The following is a 22219-nucleotide window of genomic DNA, read 5'->3' on the forward strand; positions in this document are numbered from 1 at the left end:
ACCTGGGCTGGAGAGATGGCTCAGAGTTTAAGAGCAGGGGCTGTTCTTCCAAAGGTCCTGAGTTCAGTTCCTAGCAACCACATGGTGGCTCACAGCCATTGGTAATGAGATCTGGCGCCCTCTTCTGGCCTGCAGGCACACATGCAGGCAGAACACTGTATACATAATAAACAAATACATCTTCAAGAAACAGGATCTGTGTACCCAGGCCAGTCAAGTCCCAAACACAAAGGAAAGATTTCTCGAATGTTGGCAGCCAAAACGGTTTTGGCTATCCGATACGATGCTTTTGGTGAAGATTCCAGTTCTGCGATGGGAGTTGAGAACAGAGCCAAATTAGAGGCCAGATTGAGAATTTTGGAGGACCAAGGGATAAGAAAAATAAGTGGAACAGGAAAGGCCTTAGCAAAAGCAGAAAAGTATGAACACAAAAGTGAAGTGAAGACATATGATCCCTCTGGTGACTCCGCACTTCCAACTTGTTCTAAAAAACGCAAAATAGAAGAGGTAGATAAAGAGGATGAAATTACTGAAAAGAAAGCAAAAAAAGCCAAGATTAAAATTAAAGCTGAAGTAGAGGAGGAGGAGGTGGTGGAGGAGGCAGAGGAGGAAGAAGAACAGGTAGTAGAAGAGGAGCCATCAGTAAAGAAGAAAAAGAAGAAGGATAAAAAGAAACACATTAAGGAAGAGCCGATTTCCGACGAAGAGCCATGCACCAGCACAGCAATTCCTAGTCCAGAGAAAAAGAAGAAAAAGAAAAAAAAAGAAAGAAGCTGAGGATTAATGGAAAGAAACTATCATTCTGTCACCTGGATACATCATGCTTAAGATTATGAGCATATCAGATGCTCTTTGAAATAATCAAGGAAGGTTGAGTCAATCCAACAGTGATTATCTGTAGCTTCTCAAACCTTTTTTGTGTCTTGACATCAGCTGTTAACTAACCTTAGTCTTTGATACACAAATAAAAATATTTTCTTTGTATTAAAAAAAAAAAAGAAACAGGACCTGATGGGTAAAAGTGAGGTCCCTAGGAGTGCCCCTGAAAGAGATATTGGGCTCCTAGACCCTCCCCCCTCACCTTTCCTCTTTCTCTTTATGCCATCCATGAGCATCTTTCTCAGCCACAAACATCCTCTCTGGTGTTCCCGCTTGCCAAAGGCCCCCAAACCACGGGCCGACCAACCACGGACTGAAATAAGTCTTTCCTCTTTTTAATTTGGTTGCCTCAATGATTTTGTCACAACCATGCAAAGCTGACTAATACAGACTATATCTAACTTCAGAACCCCTTCCTCGTCCATTGCATGAAATGCCCTGGACTTTATTTAGGTGGTTATGGTGAGAGCTGACTGCGTTCAGGTCACTTTTGCTGACCCTTGTCTGGAACTCAATGCTATAGAATTTTCTAGTTCAGGCTTTCAAGAGAAACACTTCTGGAAAGTTAACTTCCACTTTAATGAAAATGTGAACTGTGAATTCTATATTTTTTCTTGTGTATGTATGTGGGGGGAGGCAGGGCAAACAGATTAAAGTCTCCTATGACCCCCAAAGAGCAGGAATGAATAATGATGCTTTAGGAAGTGGATGGGGAGACCATGAGACATGGACTAACTTTAGTTTTTCAAGCTAAGATTTGAATGAGGAAGATGATAGAAGAGTTAAAGAAATGAGACAAGTGCAATGCCTCCCAGCACTGGGGGAGGATGATACAAGAAGATTCTAGTCCAAGGCCAGCCTGAGTGTACCTTATTTCATTTCTGTGGCTGTGATGAAATGGCCTGACATATATATGTATATATATCTTAAGGGGAAAGGGAATTTGTTTCAGCCCACAGGTCCAGGTTACAGTTCATCAGTGCAGAGAAAGCAAGGAGGCAAGAGCCCAAAGCCGCCAGCTACATCATACTCACCATCAAGAACAGAGAGAAATGAATGCATGCATGCAGGCTCACTCACTTGCTTGTGCTCAGGTTGATTTCTTGACTCTTATCAAGTTTAGGACCCTCTGCCTAGGGGATGGTGCTGCCCACAGTGGGCTGGGTCTTCCTACATCAACTGACTTAACTAAAACAACCCCCCACAGACATTTGCATAAGTTAGTCCAATGTCGACAATCCCCCATTGAGATTCTCTTCCTGGGTGATTCTAGGCTGAATGAAGTTTACTTCACTGGCTAGTTTGATGTCGACTTAGCAGAACTATAGTCATTTGGGAACAGGGTACCTCAACTGATAAAATGCCCCCACCCAATTAGCCTGTGGGGAAACCTGTGGGTCATTTTCTTAATTAGTGATGGATGAGGGAAGGCCTAGCCCACTGTGGGTGGTACCACTCCTGGGCAAATGGTCCTAGGGTATATAAAAGAGCAGACAGAACAAGCTAATAGGCCGTCTTTCTCCATGGCCAGTACTTCAGTTCCTGTCTTCGGTTCCTTTTCCCAGGTTCCTGTCCTGACGGACTGTTTACCTGGAAGCACAGAAGAAATAAATCCTTTCCTACCCAAGCTTCTTTTGGTCATGGTGTTTTATTGCAGCAATAGAAACCCTAAGACATTGACATTGAAAGCTAGCCATCATACTGTGCTGCAAAGCAAGTTCAAGGCCAGCCTAGGCTGCAGCGTGAATTCAAAACTAACCAGGGAGCACAGAATCGTGTCTTAAAAAAAAAAAAGTTTGATTCAAACCACCTATTATAACCACTGCTCAGCTTTGTTCTCTTTTTGAATAGCTTACAGAGAGTAAACGAAGCCCAAGGGTTTTTACAGCTCCCTGAATATTCACCTTTAGCTAATAAAGGAAAAAAAAATAATTCCTGAGGTTTGTAGACTTTCACAGTCCTCTTCACCTCTTTATTTAAAAACTTATTTTAAAACTCCTGGAATCAGTTCAACTGCAGGAAGATGGGCAGACAGGAAAAAACAAACAAACAAACCAACAAAAAAACATACAAAAACAAAGTAGATTTCACAGAAACTTGGCAAATTAGTAAGGATTTTAACCTCATTAAAGAGCTCTTAAATATTCTTCCCTGAACTCCGTTTTTATCTCTGAATGCATTTCGGTAATTGAAAGACAATTGGGTGACTTTGGCACAAACTTAAATGTTTGCATGATTTAGAATGCAGAGACAGCAGAGGCCAGGGCTTTTTTGGTTTTTTTTTTTTTTTTTTTCTTTTTTGGTTTTTTTAATTGCTAATTCTTAAACTAACCTTTTCGCCTTGCTTCATCTTGGAAAACGCCAGTTTCTATCAGCCATAATAAAGACAATGCATATATTATTTAGTTGTTATAACTGCAAACAGCTGCTCTATATTTCAGTACTTATCGCCCCGGCTCCACAACGAACATAAGTAGGAGTGATTATCCTGTAAACAGGAACCTGGAACGCTGAGAAGAAACTTGTTTTCTTAAAGCCAACAACAGATTAAATACAGATGCTGGCTTCCAAATAGGTGACTTTCAGGGCTGGAGAGATGCCTTTCTGGTTAAAAGCACTATTGCTCTTACAAAGGACCCAAGTTCAGTTCCCAGTACCCATGTTAGGCAGCTCACAACCAACTGTGATTCCGGCTTCAGGGGCTCTGACGCTCTCCTTTGGCTTGCATAGACCCCTACACTCACATACACACCCACACACAGATACACATACATAGTTCAAAATAATGACAATAATAAACATTAAAGAGGAAATAGGTGTCTTTCCTTCCGGCCATTTTCTACCACCCCCCCTTATTATTTAAGTTTATTATTATTATTATTATTATTATTATTATTATTGGTATTTGCAGATCATACTGAAAACAGAGACTGAGTCCTGGGGAGAAGGCTCACAGAGTAAATTAGTGTTTGCCCTGCAAGTATAAGGGCCTGGGTTCAATCCTCAGAATCTAGATTTTTTTAAAAACCAGATCTGGATACAGGTGGCACACATTTGTACTCTCACTGAGGAGGGAGCAAGCAGGGATCACCAGAACCCGGAGGCTTGCAATCCAGCTACCTTGGCCTACTTCATGAGCAACAGGTCAGTGAGAGACCCTGCCTCAAATAAATAAAGTAATACAAGGAACAATATTAAAGGTTGTCCTCTGGCCTTCCTCTGTATATACATGCATGTCCATGTGTACCTGTCCCCCCCCACACACACACACACACAACCAGTCATACATATACATTAAAAAAAATCAGGGCCAGCAAGAGTGCTCAGGGGGTAAAGGCACTTGCTATTAAGCCTGATGACCTGAGTTTGAACCCCTGAGGTCTACATATTGGAAGAAGAGGACTGACCCCTGAAAGCTGTCCTCTGACCTCCACATGTGTGCCGTGTCATGGAATGAGCAAGCCCCCACCTGGCACATAAGGACCTGAGTTCAATCCTCAGAATCCAGATTGAAAATAAAATAAAATAATCTTGATACAGTGGCATACACTTGTACTCTCAGGGACCCTGAAGCAGAGACGGTCAGAACCCTGGGGCTCACCCTCCAGCTAGCTGAGCCTATGTCATGAGTCCCGGGTCAGTGAGAGACCCTGCCTCAAAGAAACAAAGTAGACACAAAATTTTAAAAAAAAGAAAAACATACCTATATAAATACATAAATGGAAAAATGAAAAAATAAAAACCATAAACAGACGCAGGTGGGCATGGTGACATACACCTTTACACTTGGAATTCCAGCACTCCAGAGGCTGGAGCGGGGAATCAAGAATGTAATGTTAGAGCCTAGATCACAGAGCAAAACTCTGGCTCAAAAGCCTGAGGAAGAAGAAGAAAGGGGGAAAAAAAGACAAGATCCCAAGTGCAGATAGACAGCCTATTTCTTAATAGACAACTATTCCATGAGCCCCTCGATGACAAGATCACTCTGGCTTTTGCCCAGGGGAAACTTCAGTGATGCCGATAATACAAACATGTGATTGACCATACTAATCCCAGTAAGGTGGATCCGTGAGCTACCATAATGATCCCAGTAATACGAACCCAGAATCGAGCCTGGCAATCCCCACGGGATGCAAATATGATTGACTTCGATGGTTCTACAGGACGGATGTGCAATCAGCTATCCAAGTACTATGGCTATGTGGTGGGGGGGGCGGAGAGAAGGGGGGACAAGGCGGAGTAAGGCTTGCCTGAGGCCTGCTGAGCTTTGCCCAAACAGAAGAAATTAACAATGAGCACATGTCAGCATTCCCACTCTGTTGTGCTAATTTCCTTGCAATATAAGCAAAGCCTTTTAATTAACTTAATATCAATTTCACTTTTCTCACATTTTATTCTAATTATGGGCTGGATTTAAAGCTCACACAGCATAATTTAGAGCCCTAAAATTAACAGCTTTACAACTTTACACATGGGTGACTGCTAAGCCTGAGTGAAGGACGGTGTAGCTTCATCCTGCCATAGGCTGTTGCCGGGGGTTCACTTTCTTCCCTCGCTCCTGGCCACTTCCCTTCTGCAGCCCCAGGACCAGCTGTCACCTGACAAATCCTTTTTTCACACCTCAGGCTCACTGCGTACCAGTTGTGCCGTGAGTGGTGCAGAATGGAGAGACCGGTGGGTGTCTCTAGACAACTTCTTTAAATCTCCCGAGGTCCAGCTTCCTTGCATATGAACCGGTATAATGAGATGGTGGAGGAAATGCTTTAGATGCTGTGGTTGGAACAAGAAATGTTCCCTGTCCGTGCGCTGTCTAGTTGGCTTCCAGCAGGTGGCGCTGTTTGAGGTGGGGGTGTTACGAAACCTTTAGGGGGTGGAGCCTTGCTGGAGGAAGTATGTCACTGGGGGTGGGCTTTGAGGCTTTACAGCCTGGCCTCACTTCCTTCCCTCTCTCGGGCTCTCTCTCATTTGTGTGAAGGGATGCAATGTGTTCTCTCTGGATCCTGACTGCCGCGGTGCTGACAGGCTCCTGCTGCCGTGCATTTCCCACCGTGAGGGAATGCTATACCTCTGGAACTGTGAGCCCAAAACAAGCCCTTGTATCCCTGAGTTGGTCTTCGGCAAGGTGTTTGTCACAGCGATAGAGCGAAACGGGAGCCAATCTCAATAAAAGTTGTGGAGCTGGATATGGTGTTTGCCCACCCGTAGTCCCAGCACTTGAGGAGCCGAAGCAGGAGGATCGTAAATGAGTTCCCCAATGACAGGCAGATGAACAAAATTTATTCTCTTACAAACTATTAAGTCAGACCATGTCGATAACTCACTACGATTCAAGGGCTAAAAGCTGACCCTGCAAAACACCATGAGAATCCAGATGAATTAATAAGTGTGTGTGTGTGTGTGTGTGTGTGTGTGTGTGTGTGTGTGTGTGTGTGTGTTGTATTTATGAACCTGGCACTGGAGCCACAGAGAAAGGAAGACCCCCGGGGCTCAGTGGCCAGCCAGCCTAGTTGGTAAATTCCCTGCCAGCAAGAGTCCCTATCTGAGAAGACAACTCACAGACCAGCACCTGGGGACCCACAGCCAAGGATGACCTCTGACCTCCACAGGCAAATGCAGACATGTGTACTTGCATACATATGTGCACACCCCACACACCAGGGGAAAAAAAAACAGAAAGAGAACAGACATAGAACCCAGGTCTCCTGGTTTGCCTTTGTATCCCTGTACCAGGGAGGGACACCAGGAGAGGCACCTGAGCACACACCCTGTACCTGGACAGCCCCAGGACACCCTTGGGTAAGTGCCAACCACACCGTTAGGCCTGCTCTTTGAAGCTAGGGTGGAGGCTCTCGTCTGGAACCCCGGTACATGCTCACTGTTGGCATGTTCCATAGCGACTTAAGGATGTGGCCACCCATCGTCGTGACAGAGCTCTGTTACTCAGGCATGGCGAAACTGGGGCTCCACAGGTAGGAAGGTTGTTATTAAAAGGGAAAACCTCTATCCGTGGTGAAGATGATTGTCATCCACATGTCATTAGAATCCAAAGATAGATGGAAGGGATTGCCATGGGATAGGAAGGCCTATCCTCGGGGATCTTGCATTTATTCTAAGTGTTATGGGAGTGTTTGGGGCAGGGCCTGAAGGAGGAAAGAGGAGGGGGAGAGAAGGAATAAAAGAGCTAGCAAAGGTAATCTTTTCGGTCCTTCTTTTAAAATTTGAGAGAAGGGGCTGGAGAGCCGGCTCAGTGGTTAAGAGCATTTGCGGCTCTTGCAGAGGAGCCGAGTCTGGTTCCCACTGAGCAGAAGAATTCAAGCCTCCAGGTTGTGGGGACAGCTGGGTCAGCAAAGTGTTTGTTGCACAAGCATGAGGGCCTGATTTGGATCTGCAGAACCCATGTCAAGAGGCACATGTGGCTGGGCGATGGTGCCGCACACCTTTAATCCCAGCCCTCAGGAGGCAGAGGCAGGTGGATCTCTGTGAGTTCCAGGCCAGCCTGGTCTACAGAGCGAGATCCAGGACAGGCACCAAAGCTACACAGAGAAACCCTGCCTTGAAAAACCAAACAAATAAAATAAAATAAAAAAGGCAGATGTGGCAGTGCACATCTGTAATCCCAGAACTAGGGAGATGGAGACAAGGGGATCCCTGAGGCTCACTGGCCAGCCAGTCCAGCTGTATCAGTGATCCAGGGTTCCATGAGAGATCCTGTCACAAAAACTAAAATACAAGTCCAGGGACATGCTGTTCACAGTAAGAGGAGAGACAGAAACACAGGTGTCCAGAAGCTCAAGGGCCGATTAGCAAATACCAAGCGAGACCCAGCATCAACAAGGTACAAGATGAGAACCCACTCCCAAAAGTTATCCTTTGACCCACGCATGTGCTCCGTGGCATGCACATGCCGGGACTCACATACAAACACGCCTTATCTTTCAAGGTAAAAAGCAATTGAGGAAGACATTCAAAGTCAGCCTCTGACCTCTACACCCATGCATGCATATGACCCTGTACCTTGAGCACATGCAGGTGGGGTGGGAGCATATGTGCACATGCGTGGAGAAGACTCCTGGTGGTCAGAAGAAGGCGTGTGATCCTGTGGAGCTGTAGTTGCAGGTGTTCGTGAGCCATCCAATGAGATGGTGGGATCTGAATTCTTATCCTCAGGATTAAGCAGCAAGTGCTCTTAACTGCTGGGCCAGCTCTCCAGCCCCTCATGTCCGTGCTTGGTCTAGCAGTAGGTTAAAATCACAGACAAACTGACACTGGCCTATAGCCAAGCGCTTGCCTTGCAAGCATGAGGAACTGATTCCATGCCCAGAACTAACATAAAAAATATACATGGAATTCCAGCACCAGGGTGTCACTGGCCAGCCAAGCCCTAGACAAGTGGTAGACATTGTCTTAAAAAAATAAATGCGAACAGAAGCCAGAGGAATGACAGCCAAGGTTGACTTTTACCTACACAACCCCCCACACATACACACACATGCATATACACCTGTGTACCCATGTGCAGTTGGACACACATGAACATGTATATGCACATACATTCACATGCACACGCTGTTGTTTCTTAGTATCATGCAAAGTCTAGGTATCACTGTCTACTCTTCTATTTCTGGCATGTAGTCCACACCTAGTGACAAGGACATGCTAACTCATCCATGTGAGTGGCCAGCATCCTTTGTAATAGGACTTGACACACTGCAGGGCACCAAGAGCTCCCAGCGACCACTGTAACTACAGATCATACCAGCCCACATGAGAATCTCTGCTCCATGTGTGGATTTATCTCCGGTATATAATACAGTAATATAAAGCTGATAACTCCATCCTGTACACTCTGTTACAAAACAAACAAACCCCTGGGCTGAACAGGTGGCCGAGAGGGTAAAGCACTCTCCACAGAAGGGTGAGGAGCTGAGTTCATATCCCAAGAACCCACCCAAAGCCAGACATCGTATATATCAAAAGAGAAGGTGGAGACTGGAGAGTTCCCAGGAGCTCTCAGGTCAGCTAGTCTGACCTATGCAACAAGAGACCTTGTCTCAAACAGGTAGGAAGTGACACCTGACACCTGAGGTGTCCTCCACATGCACACCTGCAATCACACACACACACACACACACACACACACACACACACCCCACACACACATACAAACACACACCCCCCACACACACATATCATACACACACATACACACACATCACACACATACACACACACATACACACACCCCACACACACATCCCACACACATACACACATCCCACATACATATATACACACACACCCCACACACATACACACACACCCCACACACATCCCACATACACACATACACACACACCCCACACACATCCCACATACACACATACACACACCACACACCACACACACACATCACACATACACACACACATACACACACAACATACCCCCACACACATACACACATATCCCCCACACACATACACACACACACACACACCACACAATGTACCTATAATTAAATTTAACTAATAAGTGAAGCCCAGCAATAGTTTAACAATGATAACTACTAATGACAGAGTCAATTACAATAGAGTATAATAAAAGTTATGTGAGCAGCTCGAAACCCCCTCTCTCTCTTTCAAAAATCTTATTGTACTGCTGATTGCCAATGGCCTCTAATAATTAAAACTACAGAAAATGAAACCGTGGCCGAGGGGGCAGGCTGCTGTAAGAGACTGCCGTTGTAAGTAAGGGGAGGGGTGGGGTTATCAGGAGGGAAAGAAAAATGAAGCAGAAACAGCTTCGGGCAAACGCATGAAAGGGAAAGGGACCACACGTTAGTCTAGCAGGTTCGTGCGACCCACAGTCCAGCACAAAAGCAGGAACCTCCTTAAAACGCGACGAGGCTTCTTTTGCAATATTTTTTTTGTGACACCAAACCGTCACCTGTGAATTTTTCGTACGCTGCCATGTCACCATGTCAAAAGACAGGACACGGCACAGCCAGTCTAGCCGATTCCCGGCTGTAAGCCCAGGGGCTGGGTGGCGGCCTCGACTACGTAAGACCCAGTCTCAAAAAACAACAGCAAGGATATCAGTCTATGGAGTACGAGAGAATTAAACAAGAAGAATCCCTTCTCATTCCTCTGGGATCATATAATCAGGGCCATGCTCTGCTGTCAAACAGTCCCGCTGTTCGTTGGCTTGCTTAGGAAGTATTTATTGAGCAAGCGCTGTGGCCCAAGACCCCTATGGAAATCAGGAATACGATGGGGAGTCAGCACACAGGTGCCTTTTAGCCAGTTGGCATTGCCACAGCTGCCACTGGCATGGGCATTCGTGTGTGTGTGTGTGTGTGTGTGTGTGTGTGTGTGTGTGTGTGTGTGTGTGCATGTGAACACATGGGAGCACGTGTGAGCAGTGTGCACAGATATGTGGGTATTTCCATCTCCATCTCCATCTCCTTGGGTCTTCCCATCTCTATCCTCCCAGCACTGGGATCATAAGCGCATGCCACCACACCCAGATATGTTTTTTTTTTTTGAATGGGGCGTCTGAGGATTTGAATTTAGGTCCTCAACGCTGGAACAATCAAGCAGGGTGCCAACAGAAAGAAGTGCCACCCCACCCCATCCCACCCCATCCCCTGTGTTTTTATTCTCCATTCATCCTGACATAGCATGACCCCACTTTAGAACTAAAAAGTGAAGCCACTGACCTGAAATCGCAGCATTCATAACTTGACAGATCTGGAAATGAGACTGGCCCTGTCTGACACTCCGCCACAACCCTGGTTCTGCAGGCGTCTCCAAGACTCGCAGGTTGTCTTGTCTCAGCTGTCTCGGGGCCGCAGGCCTGCCTCGCCCGTGCTCCTATTTTCTCCTTGTCATCCTTCACTCTCAGGGCTAAGCCTTCTCCCTTCCCAATAAGGAGTCTCCCGATTTGGCAGCAAGCAGAGGTCTGGGGCAGTTGGATCTCTTCGATAATGATGGTGGTGATGATGGTGATGATGATGATGGTGATGATGGTGATGATGATGGTGGTGATGATGATGATGATGGCGATAATGACACAATAAGGATGATGATGATGATGGCTGCTTCCCCTGCTACCCCTGGGCTGGGCAGGAGGCAGCTGCTCCCCACTGACAGGGTGTCTGACACCCACATGGCTCAGACTTGTCTGCATGTCCATGCTATCCAAGAATAGAGCTCCCCATGTCTCCAGGAGGAACCAGCCTCAACCAGATGCCAGAGCTCAAGGAAAAGCACCTGGCTCCAGTCCCCGGACTCCATCCATGGACCAAGCCTTCTAAAACACTGGCCAGCCTTGTCTCCAGGCCCTGCTGAATGCCTAGACTGAGCATAGAGAAGTCACACAAGCTTGGTTTCCTTCTAGTCTCCTCTACAGCGATCCAGTTTTGTTGTTGTTGTTGTTGTTGTTAATTTTTATTTTTATATATGTGTATGTTTCTATGTGTGCAGATACCCTCAGAGGCCAGAAGAGGTTGTTAGATCCCCTGGAGCAGCGGTTCTCAATCTGTTGGTACCCAACTCTTTGTGGGGATCAAATGACCCTTGCACAGGGGTTGCATATCAGATATCCTGCAGGTCAGATATTTACATGACAGTAGCAAAACTACAACTATGAAGTAGTTGTAGCAGGAATCTTAAAAGTTCTTATTAATAAAATCAAACGTGAGGCCAAGCATTGGGGTGAATACTGGAAGATCAGAGAGACAGAACAAGCCACAGCTAACTTCACCTGGCCAACTTCTCAGCTGATCTTGTTTCCTCAGACTGGAAGCCTCTGTGTCCTCATATCTGAATGGCTCTCAGCTGAACTGTGCTGCTCAAAACCTAAAAGCTTAACCAGCCAAAATGCTTAACCAGACAAGTGCTTCTAGTTTCTGGTCCTCACGCCTTATATACCTTTCTGCTTTCTACCACCACTCCCTGGGATTAAAGGCATGAGTCACCATGCTTGGCTGTATCCTTGAACACATGGATTTCTGCCTCTGGAATGCTAGGATTAAAGGCGTGTGCTACCACTGCCTATCCTAAGTATCTAGTGGCTGTTCTGTCTCTGACCCCAAATAAGTTTATTAGGGTGCACAATATTTTGGGGAACACAATACCACCACAAGTAATAACAAAAATAATTTGATGGCTGGGGGGTCACCACAACACAAGGGTCTGTATGAAAGGGTTGCATACAGTATTAGGAAGGTTGAGGAACACTGTCCTAGAGCTGGAGTTACAGACGGTTGTGAGTCACCTGGTATGGTGGAAACAGAACTCCAGTCTGCTGCAAAAGCAGCCAGTGCTCTTAACTACTGAACCATGTCCCCATCCCAGTGGTTGAGGTTTTTAAAGATGTGTTTACTATTCTTATTTTGTCTGTATGACTGTTTGCATGGAGTTATGTGCAGGTCTGGTACCTGTAGAGGCTAGAAGAGGGTGCAGGACCCCCTGGTACCTGTAGAGGCCAGAAGAAGGTGCAGGTACCAGAGTTAAGGCATACTGGGAACCAAACCCCAGTCCTTTATAAGATCAGCAAGTGCTCTTCTCACTGATCCCTCTGCCTGGCCATGCAGTGGTTGGTTTTAATACGAACATTCATTGTCTTCTCCTGCCCCCTCCCCAAGGAAATGCAGCTACCACTCAGCATCCACGGTCGACGTAAAAGTCGACCGTTATCTAGGTAGGAAAAGGGAAACAATGTTGGGCTTGGCTCTGTCAGTCACCAAAGACAGTCTTTTTCCTTTCCTGGAACTCGCTCTTTAGACCAGGCTAGCCTCGAACTCACAGAGATCCGCCTGCCTCTGCCTCCCGAGTGCTGGGATTAAAGGCGTGTGCCGCCGCCACCTGGCTACCAAGACAGTCTTGGCCTTGTCTCTGCTAGTAGAGTGCTTTCATAGCATTCTCAAAGCCTTAGATTCTATCCTAGCATTGGAAACAAACAAACTGGTCATCGTGATGCACACCCATCCCCCAGCACCATAGAAGCGAAGGCAGGAGGATCATAAGTTGTTGGTCACCCTCTGCTGTATAGGGAGTTTGAGACCAGCCTGGGCTGCCTATAATCCTGTTTTTTTCTGGCTCTAACCTGCAGTCAAGAGAGAGCAGATTTCCCCCTGTGCCCACTATACCAATTCACTCCCCCTTGCCTGAAGAATTTTGGCGCACAGCCCTTGGGTTATCTGGGAATGTTTTAGTTTTTGTCCTTTTTTTCCCCCACTTCTTCTTTTTTGCAGTTTTAGTTTTTCAGCTCCGTCCACTCATGTGGCTTAGAGGCAGGAGCAGGGTAGGTAATTTTGACTTCTATTTCCGCAAAGATTTTTCAATTTCTCCAAGCAACCCGGCTTCTATTCAATATCCCTCTGAAATCTAAATTTGGAAACTAACTCGAAATCAATTGCATTTCCTCTTACGACACAGCTGCCCAGGGCTGACAGAGAAGAGGGCCGGAGCTCGGGGGTTCCCACTTCCAATTCACTGTGCTGGGGGACTCGGAGGCGGGCGTGAGACTTGCATGGGCCCCCCTTCCTGTCCCCACCGCTGCTTCCAAGAGTCCGGGAAGAAAGGGGGAGAGGCATATTCCTAATCCTCCACTCTGCCCTTCTCTCGCTGTATCACACCAGCTAAATCTAACAAGATCTCTGTTTCTCACCTTTCTCATCCCTAAAATGAGAGGAATAAATAACTTCCTTAGAAGGTGATGGAAAAGGTGACAGGGAACCGAAAATCACGTACCTCATGACTAGGGGAATTCCAACAACAGGGAAATCAGTGTCTGGGTCTATAAGAACCATCGGGCAACTGCTTTAACAGATTTTAAAAAGAGTTTGGTTTTCTTCTGTATGATTCTTAAAAAGGTTTTTCCAGATGTTCTATGAGCTGATTCCATACTGCAGAAAAGAATATTAAACTATACTTATAATAATAAGTCATACACCCAAATATACCAATGCTGGCTAGTGTCTAACCTGGTATAGTGTCTAACTTTGTATACCACCTTACTTCCAAGCTCCTTGAAGGAGCTGGTTCATTTCACTCAGGCAGGAAAAGACTAGATCAAATTGCCGGGGAATGTCTTTCTGTATGCTGTGAATATGTGTTGTTCCCATTGTTTACCAAATGGACTGCTTTGGCCTATGGCAAGGCAGCTTATAGGCAGGCAGGAAATCCAAGAAAGAGACAGGAAGAAGAAAGGCAGAGAGGGGAGACGCCATCCTGCTGTCCAGGGAACAGCATGTAATGGCACACAGGTAAAAGCCACAGAACACATGGTGACATATAGATTAGAAATGGGCTGAATTTAGTTATAAGAGCTAGCTAGCAAGAAGCTTGAACCATAGGCCAGGGCCATGAGTTTGTAAATAATAAAAGACTCTGTGTGTTTACTTGGGGCCCAGCAGCTGGGGGGTGCGAGTGGGAGAGTCCCGATCACCGGCAAAACGGGACACAGAAAAACTTATGACTACACCAAGGTAGGGGAGGCAAGATGTGAGGGCTGGGGGGGGGGGGGCGTGCAGATAGTAAGGGCAAGATGGGGAGAGAAGACAGAGAGGAAGATGGTGTAGACAAGACGATGGGAACAGCATGGCAGAGGCAACGTGTCAGGCCCAAGAAAACATTGGCCAGATGGCAGAGTCAAGATGGCGGAACTGAGATGATAATAGGAAAGATAATGGAGGCAATATGATAAAGACAAGGCGGCTTTCTTACACTCAGTCTTCCCAGCTAAGTCTCCCTTCACCACACTACCCATCCCAGCCTTTGCAATCTTGGGGTTTTATTTTTTTCCCCTGTGGTTGTCATCTCCTTCCTAAAACCTAGTTCCCATCCAGCTATCAATAAACCTCAACTGCCCACCATATATGGGAGGCACAGATGGGAAGAGATGGGGTAGGATGTAAAAGTCTAAAATAGGGCTCCAGACCTTTAAAAAAAAAGAAAAAGAAAACCTTGAGTCATTTCTGGACTCCAAAGTTAAACCCACTGAGGCATAAGAGTTTGGAATAAGACTGCAAAGGGACAGTCGGTCACTAAAGCCTTGAGCAGCTCAAAGTAACAGGACTGCTACCCACATAACATTCGGCAACCCTCAACCACAAGAGCCAAGCCTGGAAGGGCGGACAGAATTGAGGACTGGGCAGAGAAATCGGCATAACCAGCTCTTCTCAGAGACCGAGTTTCAATGTGTAGGCTATGGAGCCCAAGGTCAATAAGAGGTGTGCATCGGCAGAGGGGAAGCCAATCACAAGAACCGAGTGGAGATCCTCAGAGAACGGCCTGTGCAGACCTGTGATCCCAACACTGAGGAGGTGTAGGCAGGAGGATTATGGGGTTTAAGGTCATCTTTGGCTACTTAGGGGAGTTTCAGGCTAGCCTGGGCTACATGAGACCCAGCCTCCAAACAAGCAGAAACAATCAAGCAAACCAAAACCTCTCCAGAGGAAGGTGGAATCTCAATGAATTTCTCCTGCTAGACCCAAGGGACCACAGGAGAGCTTCAAGTAGCCAGAGTGGCTTTTTGTTTGTTTATTTGTATGTCTTTTGTTGTTCTGGAGATCAAACTTGGGATCTTGCACATACTAGGCAAGCATTCTACCACAGAACTATCTCACTAGACCAGCTCTGTGCAACTTTAAAAATGCCAGCTTCATGTGGCACTGAGCTCCTGCTATGCCCTTAGTGCCTAGCTCCAGCTGAGGGATAAGGAACCCTGGGCTCCTGGGCTCCTTCTTTGTAGTCAGTGGCAATGGGTGGAGACAGGTGCTCAGCAGGAGCCCTGACAAAGCCTTGGTCCCATCTCTCCAGCACACCAGGAAGAGCCCTCCTCCCCCTCCCCCAACCCCCCTGGTACAGCAGCCAGCCTGGTATAACAGACGGAATAAGTAGTCCTCAAAACAAGAACAGACAAAGACTGGCACCCCTGAGGGCAGGGTGGAGATGGAGAGGGTCTCCTCCACAACACAACTTCTCCTTGCTCTTACCCTCCAGGTTGCCTGTCCCTACAAATCCGGGAAGACAGATTCAGCTAAGTCCCGGTTTGAAGTCAGAGCTCGCCTAGGAAAAGCTCTCAACTGGACATCACTAAGCCAGCTTCCAGCCTTCCTCTTCTAGCCCCCCACTCAACCAGTCAATTTTCTTCTACCTTCCTTCCCACCCCCATTCCATCCTTCTTTCATGTTGAGACAAAGTCTCATGTAGCTCAAGCTGGCCTTGAGCTCCCCAGGAAGCTATTGATGGAGTCTTAATCATCCTTTCTCCTCCCTAGAGCAGAGCTTAGAAGTTTGTGCCACCACTCCTGGCTTATGTGGTGCTAGGAATGGAACTCGGGGCCTCACACAAGCTAGGCAAGGGCTCTCTACTAACTGAGCTACATCCGTAACTCCCTAGCATGGGCATTCTCTGCAAAGCAAAGGGCTCAGAAAAAGAAGCCAGACCCAGAGCCCCTCGGAAGCAGACTGTGGCTTCTCACAAGTTGTACCCAGCCTGCTTGCTGGCTTTGTAATTTGAGTGTATCTGCTGCCCTTGATAGGTTTGGTATAGGCAGAGCAGTGTCTGTCTGATGGAGAGTGAGAAGTTCACTACAGACAAAGTCTCAGACCCTACTCTCTGCCTATTGAAAAGAAGCCCCTAGGACATGGACCCCTGGATTCCGCATCCACATAGACCCTGCAAGGGAGTATGATAATAAGGTCTAGGGAGGTGAGTGGGAACAGCACTAAGAGCCCTCGCCCAAAGGTAACAAGTTCCAGAGTCATTTTAAACCCTGATGGTCACTGGGTGACTGCCAGCAAGTCTCAAAGGGACAAAGAAGGGCAGGTGCCTCACAGGGTTATTGCCAATACTAAGAGGGTCAGGCACATGTGCTACCCTTAAAACACATCACATAGGGACCCAAGAAAATGGCTGCTAAGTTAAAGTGCCTGCTGCACAGGACTTGCTAGCATTTGCCTATAATCCTGGTGCTGGAGAGGCTGAGAAAAGATGGTCACTGGGGCTTGCTGGTCAACCCGTGTAGCCAAAATGGCAGGCTCCAGGTTCAGTGAGAGACTGTGTCTCAAAAAAACGAGGCAGAGAAGTGACTGAGGAAGATATCAGACATGGGTCCCCAGCTTCCACATGTATGTTCCACACATATTCAGTCACATCATAATAAATAAGTAAACAAATAAACAAATAGTACCACATAGAATTTTTATAATTGCCATGAAGGGGTGTGACCATAGCCTATATCATGTCCCTAATGGAAACTGCTACTAAAATGACCTATGTCCCTGCATGTAGTTTGAGAGGGGGCATGCTCTGGCTATTTGGGGGGGTGTCTTATGAGTGTGTTTCTGTAGGTATCTATGCAGAAAAATAATTCCAATGCCCCTACTCTTCTTTTCTAGCCAGGCTGGCCCAATACTTCTCATCCTCCTGCCTCACCTCCAGAGTACTGAGCCCACACTCTTCTAGAAATGAACTGAGGGATTTAATCTTGTTCTACTCATTTCGTCTTGAGGTCTCTGGGAGAAGAGCTTCCACACGACCTGGGTGGGCTGCCCTGATGGTCTGGTCTCATTACCTGCAAAAGGTACAATTAGGGCCACAGCTTCATACCAAAGGCACAAGTTCAAAGCCCCCTGGATACTTACTTAAGAAGACTATGACATTTTTTCAGGAGTGTAGGAGGCTGCCCGCATCCCTCACCTGGGATTATCTGGAAGGGATCACCAAAAGGGCGAGAAGAAAGTTGTCTTTCCCGGTCCTCTGCCACCAGCCTCATGCTGGCCTGTGACTCTCACCAGTGAAGTCAGGTTAAGTTTGGTCCCCAACCCACGTTTACATGGATCTATCTATGTAATCCATTTATCAAAAAACCTTATATACTTTAAAAGTCAGAGTCTGGGGCCAGGGAGATGGCTTAGTGGGTAAAGGCTATCAAGCCTGGGGACCTAGGAGCATCCAGGACCCCGTGGTAGAAGAAGAGACAGTTCTCTCCAGTGAGTTGTTCTCTAACCTCCCTGTGTGGTCTGTGGTATGTGTGTACCCTCCCCAAATACACCACACACACACACACACACACACACACACACACACACACACACACACACTTTCTAAAAAAGCTGGACATGGTAACATGTACTTGTAATCCCAGAGCTAGAGAATAGAACCAGCTGGATCCCTGGGCATGCTGGTCAGCCAGCCTCACTCTGTTAGCACCAGGTCAGTGAGAGACCCTGTCTCAAAATACCAAGGTAAATGAACCTGAAGAAAGACATTCAAGGTTGACCCCTGCCCTCTACGCGCACGCGCACACACACACCTGCACACAGACACATGAAAAGAAATCTGTGCCTTGTAGCCAAAAACATGGGCTCTGTGGTCAACCAACCTCTAAAGTACTACTTACTAACATCAGTACACAGGCAGCTTGGTTAACCTTCCCCAGTCTGGTTGGCTGGGTTCTACTGTGGGGAAGGGGCCGGAACCTCCTCGGACTAATGGTAATGTCCTGCCATTACACGTGCGGATTTGTAATGTCTCTCTAGGACACAGCCAAGACTTATTACCAGTCATTACAACAGCTGACAGTTCCGGGCCATTGGAACACGCAAAAGATTGGGAAGGGAAGAGAGTCAGACTTGTGTACTCGCAACCTCTTCTTTATACTTGATAGGCTACGGGACACTGTGAAGACAGCAAGTGTCCAGGGACCATCAGTCCCTTGGGCCTCGTGGAAACAGTAAATTAGCTCCCCCAACCCTGCTCTTTGATGGTAACTCATTTAGAATGTTGTAGATGGGACAGGTTCTGAAAAATGCTACAAACCGAGATGCCTCCTTGTTTGGCTGAACTTTGTGAATGAACGCCTGCTTCCCAGACTTGCTGAGGACTTGAACCTCCCTTGCTGCTTGGTTCAGAATATCAACCCGCACCCAGGCAGAGGGCAGGGAAAAGTCTGCATTCTTAGTGATTCATTCAACCTAAAGGAATCATGTATTCATTCAAGCCTTCACTTTGCAAGCCATGGCACCAGCTTTCCCATCAAACACCATGCACTGACAGCTATTTCTTTTCTAGACGTCCCCAGCCCGCAGTCTGTCCTGCCTAAGCTAGAGTCACAAGCAGAAGAGACCAAACTTCCAGCTTGTGCACATCATGGGAAAGAAGCAGGTAGTGGTTTCTACAATCATACCAGACACGGAGCCAGAACGAAAGTGAGAAATCAGACGCGTTCAGATGTCAGCTTAGAGTACACAGCACAGAGAGCCAGGGAGATCACCCTGTGCCCCCGCACGCACCACGACCCACGGGCGTCAGGGCACGTCCTTACCATTAAGCTGCCGGTAGACGATGTCCTCCAGCAGCGACAGGCGCTTCAGGACCGCATCCTGGATGGGGCTGGCGCTGTGCGCGCTGAGGTTAGCCACCTCTGCGCGAGGCCGGATCTCGTGGAAGGCGTCTCCGCTGCGCACCGCGATAGGCCGGCACTTAGCCAAAAATATCACGAAGCCGGCCACCGCGATCAAGTTCAACACCAACAACACTTTGACTCTCCTCAGTGAAGCCATCAAACAACACGGCCGGTCCTTTCCCTGGACCCACGCCTCCACCAGCCTCACCTGCGAGGCGCAGGGCAGCCTGAGACCGTGCAGACCCCTCACACCGGACAATGGCCAGGGGGTGGGGAGGAATCCCAGCTGCTGCCGGCCACAGAACGCCGATGCTCAGGCGACAGAGACACGGCTATTGGGGACCAAGCGTGGATCACATGGAAAGCCCCTGGCTTGCAAAAGTGTCCCTGAAATGCCTGCTCCGTCCACAGCACGCAGTCCCTTCTAACAGGCAGCAAAAGATAAAGGTCCCAGGGTCTCTCCTCGCTGCACCCAGAACAGGTTGCCTTTGGACTTTGGACCTCTAGAGACGGTGGACCTTCAGGGACAACCCGGTGGTAGTCTGGATGCTCCGGAGATGTGGCGGGAGTGGCGCGCAGGTGCCCGGCTCCTGCTCTGCGCCCGCCGGCGGAAGAGCGCGCCACTCCTGGAGTTGCACGGCCAACACTCTCGCCCGCAGGCGGCCGTCTCCCGGCGAGGACAGCGTTCTTCAGCGGAGAACCGGCTCCTCCGGGCGGGTGTCTTTGTTCAGCTCACCGGCCCTCTCCATCACTCCGGGAGGAGGAAAAGCCCGTTCCCGGTGCCCGCATCCTCCGGGCTCCGCAGTCACGCTCAAATCTCAATGACTCTCTCAAAGTGGGGGGGGACAGCAGGAAAGGGGCGGGAGCAGGGATCCAGCGCTACGTCCTCTCCGCCCCCACCCCGCCCGCAAAACTCACCAGTGCGCACAGCGCCACGGGTTCCCGGACACGTTCCAAGTCCCTACAGGAGCCTCCAGGCCTGCCGGACACACTGGCCTGTCTCAAGAGGTGGCGTGTTGCGAGGCTGGCCGGAAGGAGGAGTCGGACCTCCAAAGTCACACCAGTTTTCTACACGCTTCTCTAAACGTCGCGGGGGAGGGATGCGCGCTGGTGCCTCCGCCGCCTGTCACCACGGCCCGTGCAGCTCGTCCCAAGCCCCCAGGGGAACCAAGATCCGAGCGTCCCGATCACCGGGCGCAATGACACCGCGGCTGCGACACTGAGAGTACACACGGTCCCCTAGGGGATGGTAGGATAGACCGGAGCAGCTAGGAAAACAGGAGGGGATGCTCAGGTAGCGACGGAAGGCGGGGCGCGGTCCCGAGGGGAGCGGCTGCAGCGCCGACTCCTCCTCCGCGGTCCCTTGGCCACCCTCTTCCCCGAGAGACAGTCGCCACCGCCGCTGCCACCCGCAGGCTGCGGAGCGCACCGCTAGGGGAAGCTGGCCCGCTCTTGCGCGCGCACCCTGAATGGGTGGGGGCGTCTGGAGAGAGTGGGGAGCGCGCGGGACCCGGGAGCAGTCAAGTCATGTTGGCTGCTAAAGGCTGCGAGGGACCCTTGGGGTTCTCAGCGCTCTCTAAGCGGGCGGGTTTGTTCCATCCCGGCAGACAAGGGAGACGTCCCTTTCTCTTGGCTAAGCCGCTGTGCATAGCTTGGCCCGGAATGGCTAGAGGGAAAATCTGGCCTGGAGACTCGGATTCCGCTACTTTCGGAGCCAGGCCTTGTGTCCTTCTTGCCAGGGCCCTGGGAGACTTCTGACCATCTGAGTTGCTGCTTCTGTGCTTACCCACACTTCCGTAAACATCTTAGTAGTAACACACGGATTTATGACCCTGCGGGGTCTCCACAACCTCCTCCTCCGTTTCCCTAGATACAGCAGTGCCAAAGATCTGCCCTCTGAATCTTCGATTTCTTAGGCCAGAGAAAGAAACCAGACTGCTGACAGATAAGAGTCAGCTGAGTGAATTCAGGGGCTTCCACTTCATCTTACTAGCCCACTAAAGTTTGTTGTTGATCATGGGTTGGTTTTGTTTGGTTGGTTTGGGTTTTAGGCTTCTTATTGGGGCAGAGCAAGGGCGAGTGGGCAGGTTTGGGGTTTAGGGTCAGGATGGAGTTCGGTGGTTGAAGTTGAGTGATTGCCTAGCTCTTCCCAAACCAGGCTTGCTGGTGGCAAACCTATGATCCCGCACTCGGGAGGTGGAGGCAGGAGGACCAGAAGTTTAAGACATCCTTGGCTACAAAGTAAGTTCCAGGTTAGCTTGTTGTTTTTGTTTGTTTGTTTTTTTAAGGGGAGAGGGGCTATTTTTATTTTTGGTTTGTTTAGACTTTGTTGGGATTTGGGTGTTCTTTTGGCTGTTCAGTCTCACGTAGCCTGGGCTGGGCCCTAACTCCTGATTCTTGACCCTCTTGACTTGACCTCCTAAGTCCTGGGATGGTCATAGTCGCCAAGCCTGGCTCTCCATTTCAATACAGGATTTTTTTTTTTTTTTTTTGGTTTTGTTTGTTTGTGTGTTTGGGGGAGGGGATGTTTTTCCCTGTTGTTGCTTGTTATTTTGAATAATAACAGCAAGCGCCTTTATGATTTTTTCACACTGAGGAAAAAAAAATACATGGAAAGTCAGGCTTGGTGGTGTGGGTATCATCTGCTGCTCGGAAATCTGAGACCGGAGGATCTTTCATTCAAGGCCAGGCTGGGCAATTTGGCAAGGGCCTTACCTTAAAATAAAAAATAAAGGGGAAAAAAAAATACAGGGATATAGCTCACTGATACAGTGCTTGCTGAACATATGTGGGATCCTCCATTTAATCCCCAAGGAACGAGGGAGGGAGGGAAGGAACACGAAAAACTACAACAATCTTTATTTCTTTTTAAAAATATTGTATTCTTTTCTTTTCATTGCATTGTTAAGGTGTGTGTGTGTGT

General features: G+C 48.2%; 1 protein-coding gene across 1 annotated transcript in view; it reads right to left on the bottom strand.

Annotated features, from left to right (window-relative positions):
• Positions 1–20927, bottom strand: part of Galnt17 (polypeptide N-acetylgalactosaminyltransferase 17) — a 447914-nt gene extending 426987 nt beyond the window's left edge. The window contains exon 1 of the mRNA XM_006971339.4: positions 19216–20927. Within this exon, the coding sequence (XP_006971401.2) occupies positions 19216–19453 (238 nt within the window). The 5' untranslated portion in view covers positions 19454–20927. The remainder of the gene's footprint in view (positions 1–19215) is intronic.
• Positions 20928–22219: the final 1292 nt, after the last annotated feature.

The sequence above is a fragment of the Peromyscus maniculatus genome, chromosome 23 (assembly GCF_049852395.1).
Source record: "Peromyscus maniculatus bairdii isolate BWxNUB_F1_BW_parent chromosome 23, HU_Pman_BW_mat_3.1, whole genome shotgun sequence".
Taxonomy (NCBI): Eukaryota; Metazoa; Chordata; class Mammalia; order Rodentia; family Cricetidae; genus Peromyscus; species Peromyscus maniculatus.